Source organism: Dermacentor andersoni, chromosome 11 (assembly GCF_023375885.2).
Source record: "Dermacentor andersoni chromosome 11, qqDerAnde1_hic_scaffold, whole genome shotgun sequence".
NCBI classification, from domain to species: domain Eukaryota; kingdom Metazoa; phylum Arthropoda; class Arachnida; order Ixodida; family Ixodidae; genus Dermacentor; species Dermacentor andersoni.
In genome coordinates, this window is record NC_092824.1 from 90996500 (window position 1) to 91021298 (window position 24799).

General features: G+C 49.5%; 1 protein-coding gene across 1 annotated transcript in view; it reads left to right on the forward strand.

The window, feature by feature from the left end:
* Positions 1-24799, forward strand: part of LOC126539022 (tyrosine-protein kinase transmembrane receptor Ror2-like) — a 287664-nt gene that overhangs the window by 129617 nt on the left and 133248 nt on the right. Inside the window, exon 2 of the mRNA XM_050185709.3 lies at positions 16731-17030. Coding sequence (XP_050041666.1) covers positions 16731-17030 — 300 coding nt within the window. The remainder of the gene's footprint in view (positions 1-16730; positions 17031-24799) is intronic.

Here is a 24799-nt window from a genome sequence, read left to right on the forward strand (position 1 = left end):
GAATACGCACACAAACTCGGGCGCACACGTAGGTCAATTCGTGTAGCGCGTTTCTTTTTTCTTCTATTCTTTCTCGTATTTCAACCAACATATTTCGACAAGCTAATCAACCGCAACGCATTGCTCAGCCGCCATGGCGCGTCGTGCATAGCGCGCGAGGCAATCTGGGCGGCATTGTTTAGCTACGAGATTTAGGCGCGCGCCATCTCATCGCGTGTGTAAACACCACGTCGTCGCCGACGTCGCAGCGGGATTAAATTACCGCGGACGCTGTCAGCGCGTCCGAGACCGGCGGTGGTTGACTGACCTCCTAGTGCCACCACAACCACCACCATGCACCGTTCTTAATTCACACCAGCGATTGGCTAACGCCGCGACAAAACAACTGTGCGCAAGATCCTCCGGCGCGCTAGGCGCATATGGGACAACGACGCCTCGCCTTAACGTCACCACCAACGCCCGCCGCTTTTCCTTACGCCGAGATCGCTCGCTCGCGAGCCCGTCTCGACCTCCTTCTCACCGCGTCGAGAACTCTCTTTCGAGCGCCGCTGCTCGAAGCGTCCCACGTCTTACGGGGTCCTCCTCTTCCTCCTCTCTTGCGTGCATCTCGGATTAGGCCCCAACAACACACAGTAATGCCGCCCTCTATCACTTTCTTCGCGAAATCCCCTAATCAGCGAGCGCCTCTTCTCAACTTCCTCAACTGAATGTGAGCAGGCCTGCCCTGCTGCTAGCGAGGCGGGCAGCCAGATTAAATTTCCTCGCGCTCCGCGCCTGTCCCAGCGTTAGCCTACAGCGTCGGACGCCCGCTGCGTTGTTTATCTCTCTCTCTCTCTCTCTCTCTCTCTCTCTCTTCGTTCAGGGCACAGCTCCCTTTAGCGTCTCGGCCGACGCCGACACCCTCGACTCCGTCGCCCCGCTCTCGCCTAATTCACCTCTGACAACTGGATTAAGTGCTCAGGCCGCGCGCCCGCGAGGTGACGCCAACAACGACGAAGATGACTGGGAAGTGGCTCGAGGGAGGAAGGATAGCGAGAGGACGAGGTGACGACGGCGGGCGTCGGTTGGCGGTAGACGACCTCTGCGTCCCCTTCGTGTATACCCCTGCCGCCTAGCGTCTCGTAACGTGGGGCAACTTGCGCGCTTTATATACGTTGGCGAGCCGCGGCGCAGAGAAAGCGGCAAGCGCCGTCTAGGTTGGATATGCCGTATTTATTCAAATCTAGCCACGCCGGCCTCGATTGCTGGCCGGTACTGGAAAGTCAGCCGGTAGGCTTACTTATTTATTTGCTCGTTGTTGTCATTCTGCGATTCGCGTGCATTGTTTGTAATCAGTATATGTAGTCCCATTTGAAAGCCGGCACTTCTACACATTCTGTGCGACTGTCCTGAATATAATGTTCAGAGACAGTCCATGGCGTCCGTTCTAGCGCACCTTGACAATAGACCATTGTCAGTTGCAACCATTTTCACATATCGCCGACAGAAGACATCGCAGCTGAAGGCGACGAAGGGACTACTTCGGTTTATGAAGGAGACGGGCTTGGACAAGCGGCTGTGACAGTGATGTCACGTACCGCGCAAGAGTGACAGACTGTAACCAACGATGTGTGTGCCGTGTTATGTGCTCTCTATCTCTTCTCCCCATCTTTCATCCCCCCCATCCCGCTCCCATGTGTAGGGTAGCAAACCGGTTAGGCTAAACTGGTTAACCTCCCTGCCTTCCTTCTCCACTTTTTCCTTCCTTCCTTCCTTATCATGCTATTCGGCCTATGTCCTCTTCAAGAAGTCGCGCTGCTACATGAAGAATTACGTAGAACCAACCACGCAGCCTAATCTTTGACATTGCTGGTTCCGGCGTAGTCGGGAAGGGCTTCTTTTCAACCCGAGGTTTTAGAAATCTAGCGCGAACGTAACGGGAAGTGATGAAACAGGCAGCCTGTATATACTGCGCTGAAATTCGGCGATCTTGCAGAAGGCCGAAGCATCAAGTTGAATTGGAGACGCGATTGCTCCGAACGCAAGCCTACCAGGAAAATGTGTCGGCAAGACAGAAGGGAATCGCTAGTTCGGCGTGTAAGTTTGCTACATAGAAAGTTCTCTGGTGCAACATTTGCGACCGCATCTGGTTGACTGTCGTAAAAGTAAGGTGAGGTTAAGGGATGAGCTATTATACGCGCTGCAAAGGAAAGCAGCTGCTGCTTTAATGCAGGCTTCATCGTAAACTAGTTTACACCCTTGTGCACTTCTATGGGTGTAGATTAGATTACAGTGGTGTCCAAATCTTGGCTCCAGGCCGAACGGCTTGTCTTGTTTGGACGTGACGTCGTGACGTTGCATTCGAGAAAATACGGTAGTGGTGCGCCAGTGGCGAGGGTCGCGAAAGAAACAGCTCGCGTGGCTGCTTCAGTAATGCCGTGGGTGTTGACAGGTCGCCAAACGCACTCTCAACGCTCGCTTAACGCGATGAGAGTTGGTGGGGTTGCAACTCTACCGGAACAGTCTCTTTCTTTTTTTTTTTTTTCAGGCTGGCACGTGAGTAGTAAAGGAGCGAGTGACGTAGCACCGCCCCCATAATCCCAGTACCTTCGTCCATCTTTCCCAATTAGGCCAGATTAAATGACGCTGACGGTGCGTCTAGCAAAATGAGCGCGGTGGTCTCGTGCTTTCCCCGGTACACACAGGGCGATGCGCCGACGACGTCGTTCACAGCGTGCACGCGTGTTTTCGTCGTTGCGTAATGACGTACAGTTATGAAGAAGACACACAGACACACCTCACAGGCGGTTCTTCTTTGTAAATGTGCCTTCGCGCTGCAGCATGTTAAGCAAACACCGACTAGGCAAACGGCGAGTCCTCGCGCAGAATATCCCGTTGTTGCCCAGACCACTCGACTTCCTGCCGACGCAATGTGGGTAGCATGCCGGCGTTGCTACGGAACCTTGGGTTGGGCGAATATGTACTCGCTGAGGCGGGTGTTCACTGCTGCGCACTGGCCGTCTATCCTTCACTTCAGCGCCACATCATCATCATCATCATCATCATCATCATCATCATCACTACCTTTATTCACCTCCTCCCGCCAAATCGTCGGCTACCCCTGTTTCTGCTACTGCTATTGCGTCGACTCTGCCTCTGCCGCCGCCGCCACCGCTTACGATCATTTAGTGGTTGGTCAGTCTAAGATGCGAGCCCGCAATGCAAATGAAAAGTGGAAAGTCAGGCTTGCTTGGTAAAGTACTTGGCATGCTACTTGAGATGAAACCGACGACGAATTTAGAAGTTTGGAACGTGAAGTGGCTGTGAGGTCAGGTGAACTCGGCCACGTCCACCAGCTCGCGGACGCGGCTGCACATTTCATCGGCTTAGTTTTAAACAGGGAGCATTTCGTGCACTGACAATACGAAAAAATAAGGTGCGTATAGATGTTCCCGATCGCACGTTTCAAGGCAACGCATTTTCCGCAACTCGCTCGCCGGCTCGCGAATTCCCAATACGTCCCTACGCTGCTGCTCCGAGATCGGTCCAGACGGCACACCGTAACCGCCTCGGCCAAACCGGGAGAAACGCTCCTGCTCAGTATATTATGTACATCTGCGCGCGCAGAGGGGATGGCTGTTTCTGTGGCACGCGCAGTTAGGCCGTCAAACCCAGACGGCGCGCCCCGGCCGAACCCAACTGATTGGGTTTTAATCGCCCAACTCGGCGCCGGTTTTGGCCCGTAGCAGCGTTCTCCCCCCCATGCAAATGACTCGAACACGCGCTCGCATACAGAGACGCTGCTGGAGCGCACGTTACGTGTGCACGATTGGGTCGCGACGCCGCCTCCCCCCCCCCCCCCCCCCCCCCCCCGCTTCCTCCCTTCGCACCCTGGAGTGTGCTGTGTGCAGTGAGGTGCTATGTGCGCGTGCTGCGAACAGCCGGAACGAGGGACCGGCACTGCGGCGGTTTCCTGTGCAGAGCGGAGGATCGAGGCCGCGTTTCCCGAACAGGATCGTGTATATAGTCTTTCGGGAACCGAGCTCGGTGCGGATCGATGTCCTCCCGGTTGTGTGTGTGTGTGTGTGTGTGTGTACACAGTAGGCTGTGCGACGCGGTATACAGCGTCCGTGCCGGCACTCCAGGAGGTAACGTAGCGTAGTTTTTTTACAGGCTGTTAATTTGCGATAGATCCCTCTGGTGCGCACCGTTAGACGCAGGGTGTTTACCGCTAACTGGTGCCAAAGCATTTAAAAACAAAGAAAGATCCTCGTGTGCGTTACGTTAATGCAAGCGATTTAGTATCGTTCGCTATCCTCTTGAGCAAACCAAGCTAATTTTGACCATGAGCTTCGCTAAGTAACGCTGAATAATTCATCGGCATTTAAAGTACTCCTTTAAAAACTCAAAATCTTCAGCGGATAAGCTGTAGGGCCTACTGAAAAATATGAAAAATAAATTATTTTGTTATGATGATAGCTACGGTGGCTTTTATTTTGCCTTTCCGGGGCTGGAAATTTCTAAGTGCAATGAAACCAGGCGATTCATCGTACGACTCTTTTTGTTTAAGCGGTGTTTCGTTCTAAAGCGTCGATTGTGTGAACAGGAGGACAGCCGAACAAGTTTCGAACTTGTGTTTTGATCACGTGTCCACTGTTTATCGCGCAGCGTCGTTTCACCGCTGTTGACTTCAGTGTTTGTAGTGTTTCACACGACGCGGGTTACCTGACTAAAACCTAGTCCCAAGGTTTGCGTTGATCTTTATAGCTAATCGCGTGTTGACTGCTTCGGACGTTATATAGTCAAAAGAATGTAATTTCTTTGTCTATATTTTTCCTTTTTAACATTTCCGACGCGAGATAATTCTTTTTTTTTTCTTTTCGAGGCTCGACAGAGCCATACCCGAGTTTCGTCTTCCTTCGTGCCAAAATCTCTGAAGTGCGTTCACTCCTCGCTCAAGTTGCTTGTTCACTTTTGCGCGTTGAACTCCCGGATAACGGGAGGCCAAACACCGGGCTTCGGCTCCGGCACGTGCGAAACACAAAGGAACACTGCGAGCTCGAAGTGTGTCGTGCTGAAAGGTTGGAGGCGAAAAACAAAACAAAAAAACTCTTCGTTCATAACGCAGTGGAAGTGCGGCGTTGTCAGGAAGCGACAAGAGTTGTTCGTTTCACTTTTTCTTTTTCTTTCAGTTGCCGTTTTTTCTTTTTTTTTCCTCTCGGCCGAACGAGCGTTCCGCAGTGTTTGCTCAGAAGGTGGTGCACAACTACCTTGCGCTTGGGCAAATTTAATATCTCCGCCAACGTCGCGCACTTTCTTCTTGTCTGAGTCACGAGAATTGAAAAAAAAAAAAGGAAAGAAGAAGCAAGGACGCTCATACTTTTTTTGCTGCACTCACGTGGCAGTTGGCTTAGCGCTGCAAGTGAAACAAGCGTGCAGCGAATCGCACGGACGATGGGCGAAATTAAAACGGTCTTCTGTTTCGCTCGAGAGACTCTCCTGTACAACGTTGGGCAGTCGTCGATGGCCAACCGGAATCGGTGCCGATGCACTGTACGTGTGTGTACATTCGCATCTATATTCTAAGCTCCTTAACCAAGCGTGTTTGCTAACACTGAAAAGAAAGAAAGAAAGAAAGAAAGGAAGAAATCACAAGATTGTTTACATACCAGTCTCCGTTGCACTCATTCGGTCGTGCTAGACAAAGAGAGGCTTTTCTTTTGTTTGCTTGTGCGTGAAAAACAAAAGGCAGGTACTAGCCTGTCTGCATTGTTCGGTCGCAGCGGAATTAACGAAGTTTTTTTTTTAGTTCTTATGGTTCCACGTTCTCTCTCTGCAGAATAAGTTATCTTGCCTTTGGCGCCTTTTCTCACTCGTCTGCGCTGCAGATGTTTATAGTTTGCAGTATTTGCATTCTTTACATTCTTCAATAGTGCACTCATATAACTCCCGCTTAAAACTTGTGCATCTCGGGCGCTTAGCGACCGTCGGTACGTAGCTGCATTTTGTTTTATACGCGCTCGCCAACCGCGGGTGCAGATAAATTTTCTCCGTATCTGCGCTGAATAAATTTGATTCGTTCGACTAGACGTTCGGCCTTTGTGAAACGGCGCTCCCGTTGACCTTTCTTCTTTCTCCCTTTATTTTTTCTAAAGGCTTTGTTCGAAATAGAACATAGTTGAGAGAAAGAGAGAAAAAGAAAAGAAAAACAAGGCGGATAGATTTGCATAGCGCAACGAGTGCTCTTAGGCCCGAGAGTATAAACGAAGAAAAAATAAAGATCAGAAAGAATAGTGTGGCCAAAGTATATATAGATTCTTCTTTAAGGCGATACTCAATACAATTTCTTGTTGCTTCGAGGATGCTCATGTTCTTTCTTGTTTTTGCGGCAGCTGTATTTGTGCTGGCCTCTTCGCATGAAACATCGATCTCTCCTCGCGTCTCTGGCCTGTGCATATTGATTCCCTGGAGATTACGTCAAATTACCATGATCAGTAGTGTTTGTGGATGACAAAGCTTGTTCTGCAGGCACTGAGGGTACACGTACGGAAGAACCCCGCTGCTTTCCCCTCCCACCCTCTTTTCTTTTTTACTTTACAAAGTTTACCATAACAGGAATGTACTATTGTGTTATGTACTGTATTACTTCTAGCAAATTAAACAAACTTTCCAAGCCTTGCAAGAGCACTGACCTGTACCAGGCGAGTGCGAGTGCATTGAGGCGGCGCACAAAAGGATGTTTTAGGAGCCACATTTATTAGACGATCCATTGATTTTCGGGATTCTCTACTTCCTTTCTTTCCTCGCTGTCGTCTGCAACTGTGCTTTCGTCTGCTTTGTGGAACGCCCTGTTTTGGTGCTTTTCGTTTATACTAGCGTTATGGGAACGTGAATGAGTGCTGGTGTTTGGAGGTCTGAGACGACCAAAACCTGCGCGGGCAGTGACAAATGAATGTTTCTTTCCCTGGAGCCTGTGCTTTGTTCGGCCTCGGTACACGGTGATAGATTTGACGTGGTATCAACGGGCGCATTGATTGCCATAAAATCTAGCACCGCTCCTGTGACAAGTGTGAAATTTATCATTTTTCGCTGCTTGCGAGTATTAATTAGGAAGTCTCGCTCCTACAGTCTTTAACCTTGAGACCTCCTTCTGTATATATTTCATGCCTAAATGTTCTTTAAGTGTAATTTTAAAAATTATACTGTATGTAGTACATAATAGTAAGTTGAAATGTTTCTTCAGGTACGGGCTACAAAACGAATTCAGTCCACTTTTTTTCGGTTCTGTGGTAACTCGCTTTCTGTGAACTTGTACTCTATTGTGCAACCTAGGTTGCATCATTTCTGGAAGTTTCACAACAAATAGATCACCGTGAAAAAAAAAAGATGTTTTTAAAAAGGAAAAGGGAAGACATTTGACTTTACTGCTGGGGTGGCACGTACAACAGTGAAGCGCTAACCACCATAGAGAGACATTCTGAGTTTAATGAGAAGCTGGACATGTTAACCTACCTGATCTAGTTAGATCTATTTTGTCAGTTAGAACCCAGTTAACCTGGCATGCTGCTTCAGGTACTGGGTGATATAGTATAGACTATGACCATACAAAGACACAAATGTCACATATACACCCATAGACACACACGTATAGAAACTGGCCACAAAACAGTCCGCAGTTCATTGATGACATCGCAGAAGCCAATGGATGAAGCGCTTCGTAGGAGACTTCAAATACTTGACGTTCACCATGGCCAGAGGCACATGGTGAGCCTAGACAGCTTGGTCTAGGTACTACATTTGTTCTCATGCTGTGGCTTTTAAACTGAACACACGAAAAAAAGTTAGGGCGCAAGAATGCAGGGAAGGATTGCGAAAGTAAATTACAAGCTTTCTTATTTCATAATGTACATCCTTATATACACCACAGCTTCGCTTGTGTCGAAATTTCCCACCCTCTTACATTTCTTCACGCGTCAATCCGAACGATAAAGTCGGCATTAACACACGTCGCACAAAGGCTTGCCTGTGCTCGCTTATCCCACGGACTTGGGAGGACTGGAATCTCCTTCATGGATAAATGGCTTCCATGCAAGAGATTGTTCGTTTTCGAAATTTAAAATAAATAATAGAAAAAAAAATTAACCTGATATTGTGTGGTCAGGGACGTCATCTTGTTACCGCATTTCCAAGTTGTTACACTCCTTTGTGTACTTGCATAGTACCTTCGTTACCCTGAATGCTCGAAGCCATTACATCGACGAATGCCTAAAATAAACTGTATTTCTTTTTTACTGGCAAAGGGGGAGTGTTGTGAGAGGGACAAAGAAAAACCGTTTCGCCACCGTTGAAATCTCGCTTGGCAAACGACTGACGACTTGCGCGAGAGGCGCACCATTACGTCGTAAAAAACACCGCGAGAGAATCGCCGGCCAAACCGAAGCCGCCGCCGCCGCTGCACGAACTCAAGGCCACCGGAATCCGTGATTTACACGGTGCTGCGGCGGGCCGCGGTCGGAACCCCCCTCCCCTCTTCTTGCTGCTCGCTCCAAAAAGCCGATAAAAACCGCTGCTTTCCTGAATGGCGCGAGCTATTAGCCTGAGTGCGCTCGTGAGACAGAGTGGCTTCGGTTTGCCGGTGTATAGTGGTCCCAAGTTTACGCGCGGAGACCAGATATACGATGTGTTTCAAGGTGTTCGCCGCCAGGGTTTCCTGCGTTCTTTCTTTCTTCTTTTTTTTTCTTTTTTGTGGCGTTGTAGCTGCACTGAGTTTTATGACTACAGTAATAAGCTGAAATTGGATTTAGTCGTGACGACGAAGCAGAGGTATCAACTACATGCGTCCTTCGCGACAATCTTGGCTTGATTCGTGGTGGAATAGGTGCCGGAAGTTCGCCTTGAAATTGTCAGCCGCGACGTCTCGTAACCCGATTGACGGGTTCGCGTAGCACGTCTTGCGATATTTCTCTCGCGTTTGAAACCTGTTTCCACCGACCCATGTGCGTAATATCTCATTTATCTTCGCTTCGATCTGGAGGCGTTCTTGCCTGTCTGTGGAGCGCAACACACGCGTTTCGGTAGTTTCGATATAGCTCTGATACGATCGAGAAACTAATCGTGCACTTCGTGACTTTCATCCCGCCAGACAGACGTATCCAAATTTTTTATGTGTAGCGTTACAGGGGTAGTCGGTCGAAAAATTACGTGTGAAGCCAAAAAAAAACCATCTTCCGATACAGTGCGAGGAGCGTGGCTTATATCTGCTAGCCGGAGTCCACTGACAAACGACCCACTGTCCGCGATAAGATTAGGCGCACCTATAGCTTAAAACATTCTACGAGCCCATGCACTTTCGCCGTTCCCCGTACGCCATACGTAGAAATAAGGCGTCAAACCCACGCCAGAAATTCCTAAGCCTATACTAAAAGGGGAATAGCAAGCAGTACGGGACGTCCAGGTAAATTCCCAATCGGTGAGAATGGAAGGTGACTAAAGGTGACCCAAAACGAGCGGATGCGTTAAGCCGAGGCAAAGCTGTGTTGAGAAGTGCAAATATGGCCATCTTTCTGCTCGTGCTACTTACGCACACTACAAATAAATAACGCATATTACATCCGCTATTATTATTATTATTATTATTATTATTATTATTATTATTATTATTATTATTATTATTTGTTTTGAAAACATATATACATTTGACAGGACAGGCAAAGCAAAGAGCAGGATGGCAACTGCCACCGGGAGGGGCACAACGCCTGCCTACTCTTCAGAAAGGAGGGGAGGAAAGGGGAAAGGAAGATCAAGATGCAATATCTCAAACGATAAATTAGAACGCACAGCACAGGTCACAGAGAGTAGGGCCGGTCGCTGCAGGTCACGCTACGAAAGAATGTTAACTAAAAGAAATGGTGTCTGAGTTACAAACGCGAACCTGCACACACGTCATTACCACGCATAACACATTCCGCACCGCGCTCACCGCGCCATATAATGCTACGCGTATCTCTCGAGAAGCTGCTGCAAAGCCAGGCCAACTGCCTACGATTGGCTTCGACATTTTGTGTCTTTCGCGTAGCCGCGTTTCCAGATTGCTTGCTTTCGCCGCTCTCAAGGACCGACGCCGCGAGACAACTTGGCATTCTGGCACGCACGATCTTCTTAGCAGAGTGGAATACCGTACATACAAGGCGCACAAGACTGCACCGACTAAACCCATCACTTCAACTCAGACCTCCAGCCGGTGTGCACCGGCGTGAAGCGTCTCTTCTGTGTCGGTTATGGCTTGGAGTGGCCTTCACGAATGCCTACTCAGCCCTAATTGGAATGGCTGATAGTCCTGCATGTGATGTTTGCGCATGCGAGGAGAACATTGACCACATATTGTGCCATTGTCCTCAATTTCAAGCACAAAGACAGTATTTGTCCGACACATTGAGGAGACTAGACCATCGTCCTCTGAGTGAACAGACAATATTAGAGCACCGTCCCGACCGATCATCGGCTCAGAAGGCAGTGAAGGCACTTTTGTGTTTTCTCAGAACTTCTGGTTTGCTCGAGCGACTTTAACTGAAGTGCTGTCCGTACACGTACCTACACCTTCTTTCTCCCTTCTTTCTCTTCCCCTTCTCCCTTCCCCCAGTGTAGGGTAGCCAACCAGACTATTGACTGGTTAACATCCCTGCCTTCCTGTATTCTTCTCTCTCTCTCTCTCTCTTCGCCAAGAATTTGTGCCGCAACGAAGTCTGGCTGGCGTGTGTTACATTACTTCGACAGCAGTTAAATGCTCCGCCTCTGTCCGTCTGTGCATCGGCTCCGGTACGCCCTCATGAATACTGCACATGGCTTTCACGCGAATGCTACTATATTTTACAGAGTAAAAAATTTTGTACCCTTGAGAGTGCTGGTTTGTTGCATAGCCAATGCCCTAACCGTTACAGATTAGAAAGAGAGAAATAGAGACGGGTAGAGAGGCAAGGAATGGCAGGGAGGTTAACCAGACGCACGTCTGGTTTGCTATTGAATCGTTGATGGTGGGAGAAATACCTGTTTTTTTTTATTTGGTGGCTTTTTGTGCAAGTTACCATGACGACACGAAATATGCATGAATAAACAGACGACACGGTGGCTACAAGACATAAACTTTCATAGTTATCACTGTATCATTCTCGCGTCGGTATCACTCTCGTGTGAGATATCTCGGTACGCACTAGGTAATTGTTACAGTTTTCAACTACGGCTTCTTTCATCGCAAATCTACTTAATGTGACTGTAGTGAACAGTGAAATAAAGAGTACAGCCGCTCTTACGCACGCAAACATTTTCACTGTGTATACAGCCTCCGGGTGACACTTTAGCGCACGAAACTGTGGCGTACGAAACTGGGCTCAGTCTTGATGTAAGGCCTGAGCGCAGTTTCGCGCGCCCAAAGTGCGCCTCGAGCCTTCCAATCGAGTAATGCCGTTAAGCGGCAGCGCCGTTAACCGAACTCGAGTCAATATACGTAAGACGCTACATTCAATCCCTCGCACTACTCACCGCATCGGGAATCTTTTTTTTTCTTTTTCTTTTTCCTGGCAATTCGCATAAGCAAGCGTAATTTAGTTTCCTCGTTTATGGCGCCAGTGTTCGTGACTCGCCACTTACGGTCGGCGACGCTGTACTGCGCTATTATACCCAGTCCCGATATTTATTATGACCGACTCGCGTGGCTTCCGGATTACGCAACCTTTTTTCTCTTTTCTTTTTCCTTTCCTTTTCTTTCTTTTTTTCGCGCGGTCTCATTTCTCTCGTACTGGCTACTTCCAGTGCTGCCGTCGACCGCTTCAGGTTCGCGGGTGTCGTAAACGGTTTACGACTTTCCTGTGGTACCGGTGCTTACTTTTGTCCCGCGTTCGTAAGAACGCTGAAAAAAAAAACGCGATAGAAGGGAACGAACGAGTTACGTGTGGCTTGAAGCGCTAACGTTTAGTTCATTGTTTCATGGGTGGTGTTCATTTTTTTCCCTCTGCGGAGTTTCGTGATTCCTCGTTTTCACATCTCTCTTTTTCTCTCTCTCTCTCGATATTGCTTAAGATGAAATTACGCCTTAGGATGACAAACTGGACTAGTCGTTAGGACGATCAATTGCCCGCAACACCACTTAAGGGAAACCAAAGAGGAAGACGAGAGGACTCGTACGAAGAACCACACCTTAAAGGATACACGTCACCCAGTCACTCTTTGGGGGATATGTTGTCCCCAAACACTAGACGTCATCAATATTGCGTCTCTTTCTTCAACGCTGCGTGCCCGGTACTTACAGGTCACTGACGGCAAGCCCGTTATCAGCGTGACACATCATTGTTGACAAGAAAGTAACAAGCTCAGTGTATTTGAGTGCAACTACTACATGACTAGGATGATAATGTTTAGGGGCAAAATAAGCGCAAAATGCGTAATATATATATATATATATATATATATGATCACTGAGTACATGGCAACAAAAAACCTCAAAACACTGCTTGAATTTATACGCAATGCAAACCCTACAACACACATACAATACACTCCAAGCATTGTGCCTTAAGGCAAGTCCTCAGTGCGTGCATGCGTTTCGAGGTGCTGCCTCATTACGCGCCCTTTGCCCCAATCTCTACCTTCTGGCTTTGCCTCTGCGTGCGCGGCGGAGTCGTACCAACTTTTCCTAATTTACCGGTTTCCTCCTCTCCTCTTCTCCTTTATACGAATACCCTTCTCCCTAGTGCCAACTCGCGCAGTACTCCAAAGTTTGTCCTCTGCGCCCAAATTGCCTGTCCAGCCGGCGTCGCTAGCCTCGCAGAGTCCACGTATCCATCCTCTCCAGTTCGAGAAAACCGCAAGCCTGTCACCCAACACGAGGCCGGTCTGTCGTTTCCACCAGGCCTTGCAGCAGCCGTCTGCCGTAAGGCCTGAAATGAGCTACGCACATCTAAACCTCCCTGCTCTTCAGTGCAGCACAGGCTGAGGTCTGTCTTGAATGGTTCATTCATTGTCGCGCTGAGATAGTTTCTTTTCGGCAGCTTTAGCACACGCGGTTGCCGAGTCCTGAGGGACCTGCTGTCGCCCGCAGCTGACGCTCGCAAACAACGGGGGTCCACAGAGTTGTTTAGGCCAGACAGCTCTACACCTAGAAGCGTAAAGCCAAGCATGCAAGGCAAGGAGGTCGAGGCACTGCTGTTCCATTGCCAATTACAAAAGGTGGATCTAGCCATGAGGCTTCCCAACGAGCCGGAGACAAGCTGTTCACTTTTCTCTAGCAGTTACCGCGGCTTCCGGTGCTCTGACCAAGTTTGGCCAGCTTTTGGACAACCTTACCCCTCCCTACGCTCGACATCTGCGGACAATGGAGCCATCGTACCGAATGAATGCACTGACTCACTTTATCTTCGCTCAGCATCTGACCGCCCGTCGTCTGCGTAACCATTTCGACCGCGTCTGCCTTTAGATTTTAGTAGACTGTCCAAAACACTGGGCGCGTTTCACCGGCATCTTTAACGATCACCTCTCCCCCTTGCCGCAAATCTGGTCACGTTACCTACCTGCAGTGCGCCCTCTTCGTGGCGGTCTAATTTCGGCGCTTCGCTAAATGAGCCGCATTTGTGCCCGCGACTACTTTGCGGCGACTCTCGGAAATGCGGAGCGTCGTGAACACAGCCGCACCGTCTTCGTAAGAGTCCACGTGACCTTTGCGGAAAGGCTGAATTGCGCGGCGGGGGAGGGGTCCTCGCGTTACGCAGACGCCCCCTCAGTTTTCCTGCATTTGCGCTCGCTGCACCCAACTCGCTCGCATGTCGTTTGCTCACTCCTCCGGAAAAAACAGCGTCTGTAAGCGGGCGAGGAGAGCTCCCGCGGTGCGCGGCGTTAACGTTGTCTCCAATCCCAGTTCCTTCCCTATAATTTGCGACTGGTAACGACTTCGTACGGACGGACCAGCGCGCGACCCGCGAACGCTCCCGAGCGCCGTTTGGTGGCGCTGGCAGCGCATGTTCTCGAGGCAAAGCGCGACTGCGGAGCTGTCGTTTTTGCCGAACGCTAAAGAGTGGAGAGGGAGTGAGCATAAAGAGAGGGAGAGCGAAAGGGGAGGCAGAAGACGGAAAGAGGCGGAGGGCGAAAACCTGTGGGAAGGGAATTAGGGATGCGAGAGGGGCAGACAGCAACCAAAATGGGCTTTGTAATTAACGCTTTCGGCAGCGCGGATGGCAATGAAAAGGGTTTCGCGGAGGAGTCCCCCGAGTTCTCTCTCCCTTGCTCGTTTCTGTTTTCTTCTTTATCTTTTCCTCGCCGCCACGGTCGTCGTCTGCGCACCCTCGACTACTTTATGGTACTACTCCCCCCGTGTACTTCTGCCCATAATTATAATCAGCGTTTTGCAGGCGCCTCTGGTTCCGACGTTGACGACGATGGAACCCGTCCGACGTACGCGGGATGTCGGAGCAACGGGGGTTGTGAGGGCCTGTTGCGGGAAAGGGGGCATTTACTTCCCGGGCGCGCACTCTCGGGTTTGTCCCTCTCTTTCCCTAAATCTTTTCTTTTTCATTCCTCCCACATCTTTTTTTCTGATTTTGACTGCTTCGCGCGCGCTGCATTTGAATCTCCGCGCGCTCCTGCTGACGACGTCTCTCCTCCGCGCGCGAGCGCGCGCTGCTTCGTTTCCCGAACGCCACTGATGAATAAGAGTCTTGTTTAGGGCTGATGCGAAGGACGCGCGCGTTATTTGTGCATGTGTGTGTGTTTATGTGAAAATTTCCTGGCTTGTTATCGGCTGCCTCGGCGTCTGAGAGTTTTCTAACGCCGAGCGACGCCGCGCGTTCGGCGGTCGCCCAGAGGAGTGCTCAAAACGGCGGCGCGTGTATTCTTCGCGCTCTTGGTGCTCGGAAAAGAAAGGCCGCGGGGGAGAATGAATTGATGTATCACTCGACGACGAGTTGTTTCCGAGACGCTCGACGGTATTTGATGGAGATTGCTCCCTGGAGTTAACCCTCGCCCGAAGGCGAGCGATGGGAATGAACGCGGCAAGCGGCTCTTGCATCCGTCTTTCCGCGGCTGCATGCCTGCAGAAATTACGGTACCGGCGCGAGCTGTCACTTGCGGCTGCGGGTCTCAGAAGAGACGCGCGTATTTCGCTGACGTCGTTTTTAATTCCGTGACAGTCGCTTCGTTTCTGAGATCCTTGAAGCAAGTCGTCTGTAGCGAGGGCGCAACGTTTCCTTCTGTACAGTTATTTCATCCCCCCCCCCCTTTTTCTTTTCCTGCTGAGCAATTACTAGAAGTGTGTAGTTTGTCTCCGTGTTATGGGAGTTGCTTCAATTCAACCCTTATTTATCGTTACTTGTAAACGGTAGCAACATCGCCAGTCTTTTAGCTATCTGTGCAGCGTTAGCCTCACGAGAGACTTCTCCAGCTTTCATGGTAATTGTAATTGTTTAACTTCACCTATCCCACTCTGGGGTGATTTCCTAGAATGCTAAAGGATTGCCGGTTCTTTGTTGCATGTATATTAATAATATGTTAAATGACTTGACTCTTTAGCAGCCTCCTTTCAATTATCCCGATTTGTGTAAGTCTTCTCCAAGTTGTATCTGGAGAGACCATTCTCGATACTAAATCACGCATATTTGTTTATAACAACTCCTGACGTAGCCACGCTAACATTGTCGGTAACTTGAGCGCATAATTTCTTCATATATGCAGGCTGGCTCACGCGTTAGATCCAAGAAAAATTGTGAGGCTGGCTTACCCTTCCGAGCACTCTGCGTGGGGTGAAGCCAGCTTTCAGTAACACTTTCTGGAGAGAAAAATGGAAGACGGGAAAGGCAGGAAGGTTAGCCAGACGCACGAACACTTCCTAGCGAGCTGAATGGACACGCAGGGACGATTGACGCGCTGCTAAGCACAGGCTATTTATTAACATACATGTGCAGGATCTACAGCAGTCGAAAAGGGAATGCCAGTGGAACCAATGACAGGGGAAGCTGTCTTCGTCAGTGTAACATCCCTTGTCGAAACCTTGACGCTATCGATATTTAGTAATTTATTGATTGCGCAGTCGTGTCCACCAGCATTTGTTCACTGAAATCAGTACACTACAATCAATCGTGCCTTACAGGCTATCACTTATAAAATGGTGCAGTCACAATACAGAGGACAGTAGCTCTTCTTGTTGTATACGCACTCATGCCGTACGGACATTCTGAGTGCTGCGTTTATGATTGTATTTCATTAACCACACACGATTTGTGTACTCAATACATGGCGTCCTTCCAGGCGTGTAAATTAAATACCATTTTTATAGGGAGTGATAGCATTTGATTAGTGCTTTCGACTTAATGCTGTCAATCGCACACTCGTTTCCCAACTCTCCTACGTGTGCAAGCTGCTCAGCGTAGCATAAGGGCCAATGTGAAAACCCGGTAAATGAGAAATGGCGTAGCGTCTATTCTGGCAGCCGCCTCTAATACTTGTGCGATATTCCATTGTAAGAGATTGACAGGTTGAGGAAATCTGAAAATGTCAGTTGGTACTCAGGCCAACCTAGCTACTTCAGATAGAGGTGAGTATGATTACATAAAACTAATGTGAGGTAAGATGAAAAAGCAACAACAACAAAATAGATATAAGAGATGTTATCCCAATTGATCGCCTGGCATCTACTCCAGGTGCAGGACGATGACCGAGCGCTTTCCCTAGACGCGTCCTAAATCCTCGTATTCCTTTTCTATTCTGCTGCGCAGAGCCGGTTATCGTGGAGGGACCCCGGAACCGGACAGTCTTGCTGGGCTCCAGCGTCACGTTGCCCTGTCTCGTGGAGCCGTCGCCTTCGTCGAGCGGGGGCACCGCGGGGGCCACGAGCGTGCTGTGGTTGCAGGACGGGCGTAGCCTCGCCAGCCAGGGTAGCTCACCGTGGCGGCAGCTGGACACCGGCGCCCTGCTCCTGCACCGGGTGGACGTGGCCGACGCCGGGTCGTACCGCTGCAGCGCCAGGAACGCCCACGGCGTCGCCTACTCCGAGACTGCGCAGCTCGTCGTTCACGGTGAGCGTCGTGTCTTTTTTTTTTCTCGTGTGCAGCGATCTGGCATTGCGCATCTATTGCGCAGCTGCGGTTTCCGCGCATGCGCGCCTCGCAGTGCCGTTTCTCGAGCACCGATCGCGACGGCCGCAATTTGTCGCGTTTGCCAGCAGGAGGAGGAGTAAGAGGAGGAGGGAAAAGCTTTATCCTGGTCCTGTACAAGGTGTTGCCACCTGCCTGGCTAGTCCTATGTTGGGACCGGGAGGTCAAGCCTCCTAGCCCTATCACGGGCGTACTGCAGAGAGCCAGGACTTGAGGGATACGATCGTGGGATCTAATCATTCCGAAAAATCGATTCCGGGAAATGCAAAGGCCGAGCGACTCACACTTCCAGCAGCTGGTAAAGGACTGAATTATTATTAGCGCCAGACTACCGCACACCCCTCAACATTGCCCCGCCCCCTCACCCGCTTCGGTAAAGATAAAAGAAAACAACTTAGAATCTCTTTTGGTGAAACGTTTTTCGTGTTCGAACTCGCTATTTCAAGGAAGAAAGAGCCCTTGCGCTCTGCTCCTTGAGCTAGCGCAGCAAGAATGCTAACGCTATGCGAGCGCCTCATTAGCGCAGATGTCGTGAATGCTAATAATTAAAGGGACTACCTACTTACTAGAGAACGTTGCCAAGCTCCTTTATCTTCGCAGCTGGAACTTCGATTGCGTCTGAGTGAGCTTGATGCACTTAACATTTCCACTCACGCAAGCGTCACTGAGAAGCAACTGTGGATTCAAAAAGCACGTTTTGCTTACATAAATCACTACTTTTGTTACCTTTTAACATCGAATTTTAAGTCTATGTGAAGCTCTAAGTCGAAAATCTTCACGAGTATTTGTAAACCTCAGTGAGAGATAATTCCGTGGGTCGCGCCGAGTGCCAGTTCATGATGTCATCACTTCAAGTTACGTCACTAGCGATATTATCACTTTTAAATTGCGTGACTTGTGCAACTCGATTCGCTCTAGTAGCGTACTTTGCTCGCGATAGCGCTGGCCGGCCTGATAGCAGCAGTCTTCTTCCTACAATCACAGATATTATATAATAACCTCGTGTCCTTGAAGTTAGAGCGCCTACGTATGACGGCTCATCATTTCGTTAAGCGGACAAAAATCTTACTCGGAAAGTGTTGGTGCGTGCGGTATGCCAAAATTAGAACACCTAACTGAAGCACCAGATAGGATCTATTATCGACAAGCTGGATTGCGCTGATTTCACTGCGCTGTACAATTCAGGTATAGTTATCGGAGCGGTGCGAAAATCGCCGAAATGGTTATGTTCCGGACCATTGGACCAGAGCACTCGCAGAATGCGCTATGTGCTGTTGGATCTCCGAACTTTGAAGTTTCCTCCAGGACGGGACGCCCGGTAGTTGCCTCTGCCAGGTCAACATCATCTCTGCCAGCTCCAACGCTCTTCGGCCAGACATGATGATGTGTGCTGAGTAGGGCTGACGCTTGGCTAAGAAACGAATAACTTGGCCTATTTCGCATTTCTGCCGGCATTAGGCCAAGAAGTAAAATAAATATGAAATAAAAACATGAGACGACAGCAAAACGCGCGCTGGCTTGAAAAGTCTCGGGAGTGGCTTCCAAAGCTGCATGCTCGCCGGTGAAGCACCCTTTGGCCAGAAGGACCGCCAGGCGCAGTAGCACCGAGCAGAGGCAGCTATCAGGCGCTCGGCGGGCCGTATCTAACAGTGTTGATACCCTTGACGAGACGCGGTGGAGGGACGAAGCTCGGTACGCCTAACGAAGTGGCTAATGGTTATCGCACTTGTTGATCCAACGAAATTGACGCAAGAAGATAACCACTGCCAAGCGAGGGAAATATTGAAGCGCGGAGTGGAAGAAGAAAAAAAGTAAAGATGATAGAGTGTGCGTGCAGCTGGAACAGGTCGGATACGAGCCCCGCGGGATTCCTTCCCCATCGGAACTTTGAGCTTCCTCCCCTGGCATCGCCCGAGTTCATTGCATTCACTTCCAGAAGTACTCCCTCGCCCGTCGTCTCGGTATAAAGAGCAAAGCTAAGCACGTTTTAGGGAACGTGCAGCGGTGAGCGGGTCGAACCTTCCGTGCCGCTTCCCTGTTTCCCCCGTTTTGTCCTTTCTTCTGGTTGCCGGGGTCACGTGACACCCTCGTTTCTAATGGGACAGAATTAAATTACGAATTTTTGCCCCCCGGCACCCGGGGGACCCGAACCGCCTTGCTGAGTTCTCGGCGGCGGGAGCCTATGCTTTGGGAATGAAGGGGATGGGGGGAGATCTTAGGGGGAAAACTCTAGAGTAGGAGGGGGGATAGGGAAAAGTGTGCGCAACGTTGGACGGGTACGCGCGCTTATACATAGTACGGCTCTGTTACGTCGGTATACCGTCTGCCGTTGCTGCTTGCTTCCTAGCCGCCTTTCGCTGTGCGGCGCCTAATTAATCTTAGCTGATTACGGCGGGCGCCTTGTGGAAGGCGGAGTGCACGCAAGGAAGGAGAGGAAAAAAAGAAAAGAAAGGAGCTGGAGCCAGTAAAGGTAACAACGAGGGATACGGGGAGAAATGGGGGAACGAAGGGGACGGCTGCTCCCTCGAGTGGCCTGCCACAGCGTCGTATGCGACAGCCGCGAAGGAGTCTTCATTCTTGTCGTTGCTATAGCTCGTGTACTGCGCGCGTTCCGTCTATACGTGCGTTTTTGCGTTCCCCTCCCCGGCTTCGCTGCTCTTTTCGCGCCTTGCATTTCCGCAGCGATGCGCGGCGCGTTAGAAAGCGCGCCGTGTGCTCGGTGTGACGCTTGAGAAAGCGGCGCGCGTGCTATGCTAGCAGGCTGTTGATTAGGATAGCGAGCAGGCTGTCATCTCGTGCCTCGCTATCTTTCTTTTCTAGGCGCTTGGCGCCCTCCCCCCCCCTCCTCCTCCTCCCCCCTTGTTTTTTTTTTTTTTTTTATCGGGTTTCGTTTCGACGGCATGGATTGCCAGAGTCGACATACTAGTGATTGTGTCACGCTTCGTTTCATGTGGCGCGACGAAGGGAGAAGGTCCGTGCGTGCTTCTTTAATCTGTGTGCAGTTAACAGAGAGAGAGAGAGAGAGAGAGAGAGAGAGAGAGAGAGGCTACTCACTCACTGTACTCGGCAAAGTCGTCGTGGCCCAAGTGTGACGACGACAATGTACAGAACACGGGAAGTACTCTGCAGTTCTTTTTTTTTTTTTAGAAATATTGCTCTACAGTGCCTTTCCCGAGTATCAACCAACTTTCCCAGCAGCAAGTTCGTTTGAGTTAATTTCTGGTGCTAGCTCTAGCATTAGTTAGACTTGGGAAAACTCTTGTTGCATCGCGCGTTTCGAGCGGGCAAATTTGGCCTACGGTGTTTACATCGCTTCAGTTACTTGTCGGCACCTAACACCGATAAAGCGCATCACCGAATTGAAAGAAAAAAATTGAGTTTTTTTTTTTTTAACGTTCAAGTGTCGTGGTGGCTTATCCACGTTGGGTGGCGTAGCACAGCGCTGCAGATTTATTTTCGACACTCGTGTGATTTAGATAGATAGATATTTATTTCTCTCAAGAACAAAATACAGAAATGAGAGAGGACGGAAGGGAAAAAGCTGCCGAATGCAGCTTGAGGACCCCCTAAGCCCTACAGAGCAGCAGTGAGGTGAGAAACAAAGGCAATACGACAGGTTGCAAAGTATACACAAACAGAATTCAAAATCACAATACTCGTAATCTATTGCATAACTGCAATTTTTACACGGAATCTATTACATTGTTATGATTTTACACAATTAACGCAATTACACAATTTCTTCGTCAATTCCCATTACACAATTCTAACGCCAAAAAATACAGATAAATATAATTCATTCAAGTCCACTACAATACAGTTACACAGGTGAGCTATTCGCTCGAAAGCCCGAAAAGATTGATCAATTCTATGAAAGTTTGTATAGAAAGCAACCTAAGGGAAAAACGATTTTCTTCGAGAACATTTAGATACCTAGGCAGATTGTACGATAAAGATTGTGTGCGGTATTTGGTGCGACTTAACGGTAGGGACCATGACATAGAATGACGTACATCATATGTAGGTTCATGACGTACAAGCTGAAACATTGTTAGCATAAGGTTGTTGTTAGTTGCTACAGCAGTTTTGTAAATGTAAAGAAGTTTGAACACATACAAGGTAGTTACACTTAAAATATTGAACTGCCTAAAATATTCTCTGGTGTGAGCATTCCACGGTATATTAGCTATCAGCCTTACCGCACGCTTTTGTGCAATTAAAAGGCGCTGTTTATTGTGTTGTGTCGTTGTACCCCAAACTGTGTGGCAATAAGTAATCACTGGCGCTATGTATGAATTATAAATGAGGAGTTTAACCTGTGTGCGAAGGGTTAACCTATGTTTGCATAACACCCCATTTAACCTGTTCATTTTAGCACTTAGCATTTCTGTTCATTTTAGCACTTAGCATTTCGTAAACGGACGCCTAAATTTAATTACACGAACTTTCCTTCTTCTTTACTATTGTTACGATTGCATCCCTGTCGGAAAGCCGCCACTGCCAGATGTCGAACCCACGTGCTCGTTCTCAGCGGGACACCACAGTAGTCACTGAGGTACCGAGTAGGCTCACTTGCAAGCTGCATGCTTTGTTGTTTGGTTTTATTTTGTCAATATGCGTCCAACGCTTTCTGGTATCCCTTATTCTAAGCTGCATATTCATTTGCGACGCTTTGCGCTCTCGGCGCCTCGTGATGCCCAGTGTTGCATAAACAAACGTAGCAGCGCTTCAGTTTAGCGAGCTTTTAAGATGTATTTCGCACGTAGCACCCGCTATCTCCCATCGCTATCTACGTGTACACGGAAATGTCGCACAGTATTGTCCTAGCCTAAGAACGCAATTTATTTCTTGACGCACTTCAGCGGTCGAGGCGCCCCCACAGTAAAGTCTAGCAGACGACATCTTTGCGCGAGGACACCACTGAACATCCAGCAGGGAGGCATGCCCCTACTCCTCCTGAAGTTCCTGAGTGATGTGGACTTAAATGGTGACTGGTAACGTCCAGCAGGTTCAATTCAGGCCGTTGTGTTGGAGGGGGAGATGGACGGGCTGGCGCGGCCATCGTGCGCTGGGTGACTCGTAAGCTGCGTGCGGTCTTACGTTCTAATCCGCATCGCTGTACGCGCCCTCTCGTGCGCCCGTTTCGCTCTGCCATCCTTCTCCTTCTTTCTCCGCGTGCATCAAGCGTGAAACCAAAGGTGTGTCTATTTCCACAGAACTACGGGTAAGAAATCCGAGCGTGTTACAGCAAAGAAGGAGACGACGATGAATGTGATTCGAGTCCAACGAACGGTCGTGCAATTCCGCGGGCGCAGAAGGATTAACGGGGCGCGTTGAAGAAACTAAGCATGTTATCCTGCGCTGTCGATCAGGACGACTAATTGCTCGCAATCGGAGGGTTTCTCGGTGGAACGCCTGCCTGCTCGTAAAGTTGTTGCAGCCGCGATGCTTGTTAGCCCTAAGCTGCTGATTCCGCAACCTGGCGACGGATTAGGGCTACTCAGGCCTTTCAGAACAGGGACGAAAAAAAGAAAAACACACATAGCGCAAGAACAGTTTAGTTTATGGTTTACCGATTCTCTGATTAACTATTTGTTACCGCCATCCGCTGAAGTAAACACGCTATCGTGCGTTTGTCCTGTATGCACCTGTTAGCACTTTCGCAGCCCTCTTCGCATTTGTCTGCGCGCCTTTGTGAATTTGTACATCGGGTCTGAAGGAACGGGCTCAGCGCAGCGAATTAGACAGTTCCCGTTTTTCTCTTCTTGTAGACATTCGCCTTAGAAGTAGGACTTGTTGGCGCCAGACCTTGTTTTTCTATTAATATTGAATGCAATAGCATCACTGGAAAGCACGAAGACTATCAACTCAGAACTGTGCTTCTCCGCTATGTTCGTCTGTGTCGGTCTCGTCGTTTCTTTCTGCCGTTGTTTACATCTGTATCCAGAACGACTGACAGAGTTCAATGTCCCAAATCGGCTCGCGCAGTCTACGAAAGACGCCGCATTGAATGGTTGCCGGTTATTTGGCAGCCCCAAATGTAGATATTGACCTCGGTAAGCTAGCCTTTTTTTTGCATACCAGGCTCCGTCGAAATTCCGTCGCTTCCGCGTGCACGAAGACGAACAATCAAAGTCGTACTCGGCCGCTGTACTCTATAGCCACAAGGCCATCGCGGTGGGCGGGCGTTCCACAGTGGATTCCTGTCCCCCTGCGGAGATCCGACGGCCCTGCAAGCTCTCTCATTTCTTCCTAGCCCACCCTTTTCTTCTTCTGTTTCTTCATCGTCGATGCGAACAAAACAAACAAACGTGTTTTACTTCGAAAGCCGCGCAGCATCCTTATATGGGGACGTGGCCGAAATAACCGTCACTTGTTTGCCGACCAAAAATCTCGCCGCCAGCTGCGCTTTGCCCAGATTTAAAGAAAGAAAGGCAAAAAAGAAAGGAGGCAGAGAGAGCGAAAGGTTCGTACAGTCGGAAGCGCGCGCAATCGAATTGGGAGCCAGATTTGGCGGATAAGGGGTATATATAGGGGACGACGCCGAGCGGGCGGGCTCGGGCTTTTGAAAGCGCCCTCGTCGTAGCGGCAACCCTATCTGTAACCCTGCTCTCGTATATTGGCTATACGGGAGTCGGTGCAAGGAGCAGGCTTTGGGGGGTGCGACTGTCTCTTTTTATAGAACCTCCGCTTCTCATTCTTCCTTTTTTTTTTTCCTCTCCTGCAAAACCTTATTCTTTCTTCACTCCCGATTGAGCTTCCCTTCGGGCTCGGGCCTTTCGCTGGAGGAAGCGCGGGGACAAATTTGGAGTCGGTGCAGGGACTTACATTCCTTGAGGGCGCGACGGTGGCCGCATTCTTGTCACACGCGGAAGCCGAGCGGCTGTCTTCGTTCGTAATTGTTTTATTGTGGATAGATAAAAGCGCAAAGCAGACGGAAACGCGAGGAACAGACGACACGGTGTCTTTCTTGACTAACGAGGATGAGTTAGGGGCGAGATAACATAGGGGAAGTTGCCTATAGAAATGTAGATTAGCAACCACTGCGATAGATCCAGTTGCTACGAATTCATGGCTAACAGGTAGTGCATTGCATATGGCAGAAGACGAGGGACAGTAGACAGGAGCTCTACTGTTCCCGTCTGTCTGGCCTGCTTGGATGGCCATGAATCCTTCGCCACCTAGACCGATCGCAGTGTGTGTAATTTTCTGGCCCTATAAATCGGCATGGTAGCGTGCTCAGATGTAATCAAATGCTGCAGCCTGTATCGCCCTGTAAATCGGTGCAGTAAAGGCAATGCTTGAGACGGCATAATGCCGCGTAGAAATTATGTGTTCGTGGCATCCGGCCCTCAAGCCATCTAGCTTTGCTGCACGCTCTTGTGTGGCAACTTCACGACGCAGCGAATTCCTGAGCGTTGCCATTGACGCAGCGTCGGCGCGCTTATTTGGCGGCTTGCAAAGTGACCTGCGCTGTATGCACGACTGAATTGAATTCAGGGCGTTCACTGACTAAACCTATCTTCTTAACGTATTCCATGCAAGAAAAGGCTGCATATTGCGTAGGAGCTCCACGAACGCTTACTTCGGCGCTTTGCGTTGGGACTAGTTTTCCATCTTCACAGGTACGCCATATCCCAAAAGATTATGCAGGCTTTTTCTTTTTTATTAAGCGAACTGAATGTTTGTAG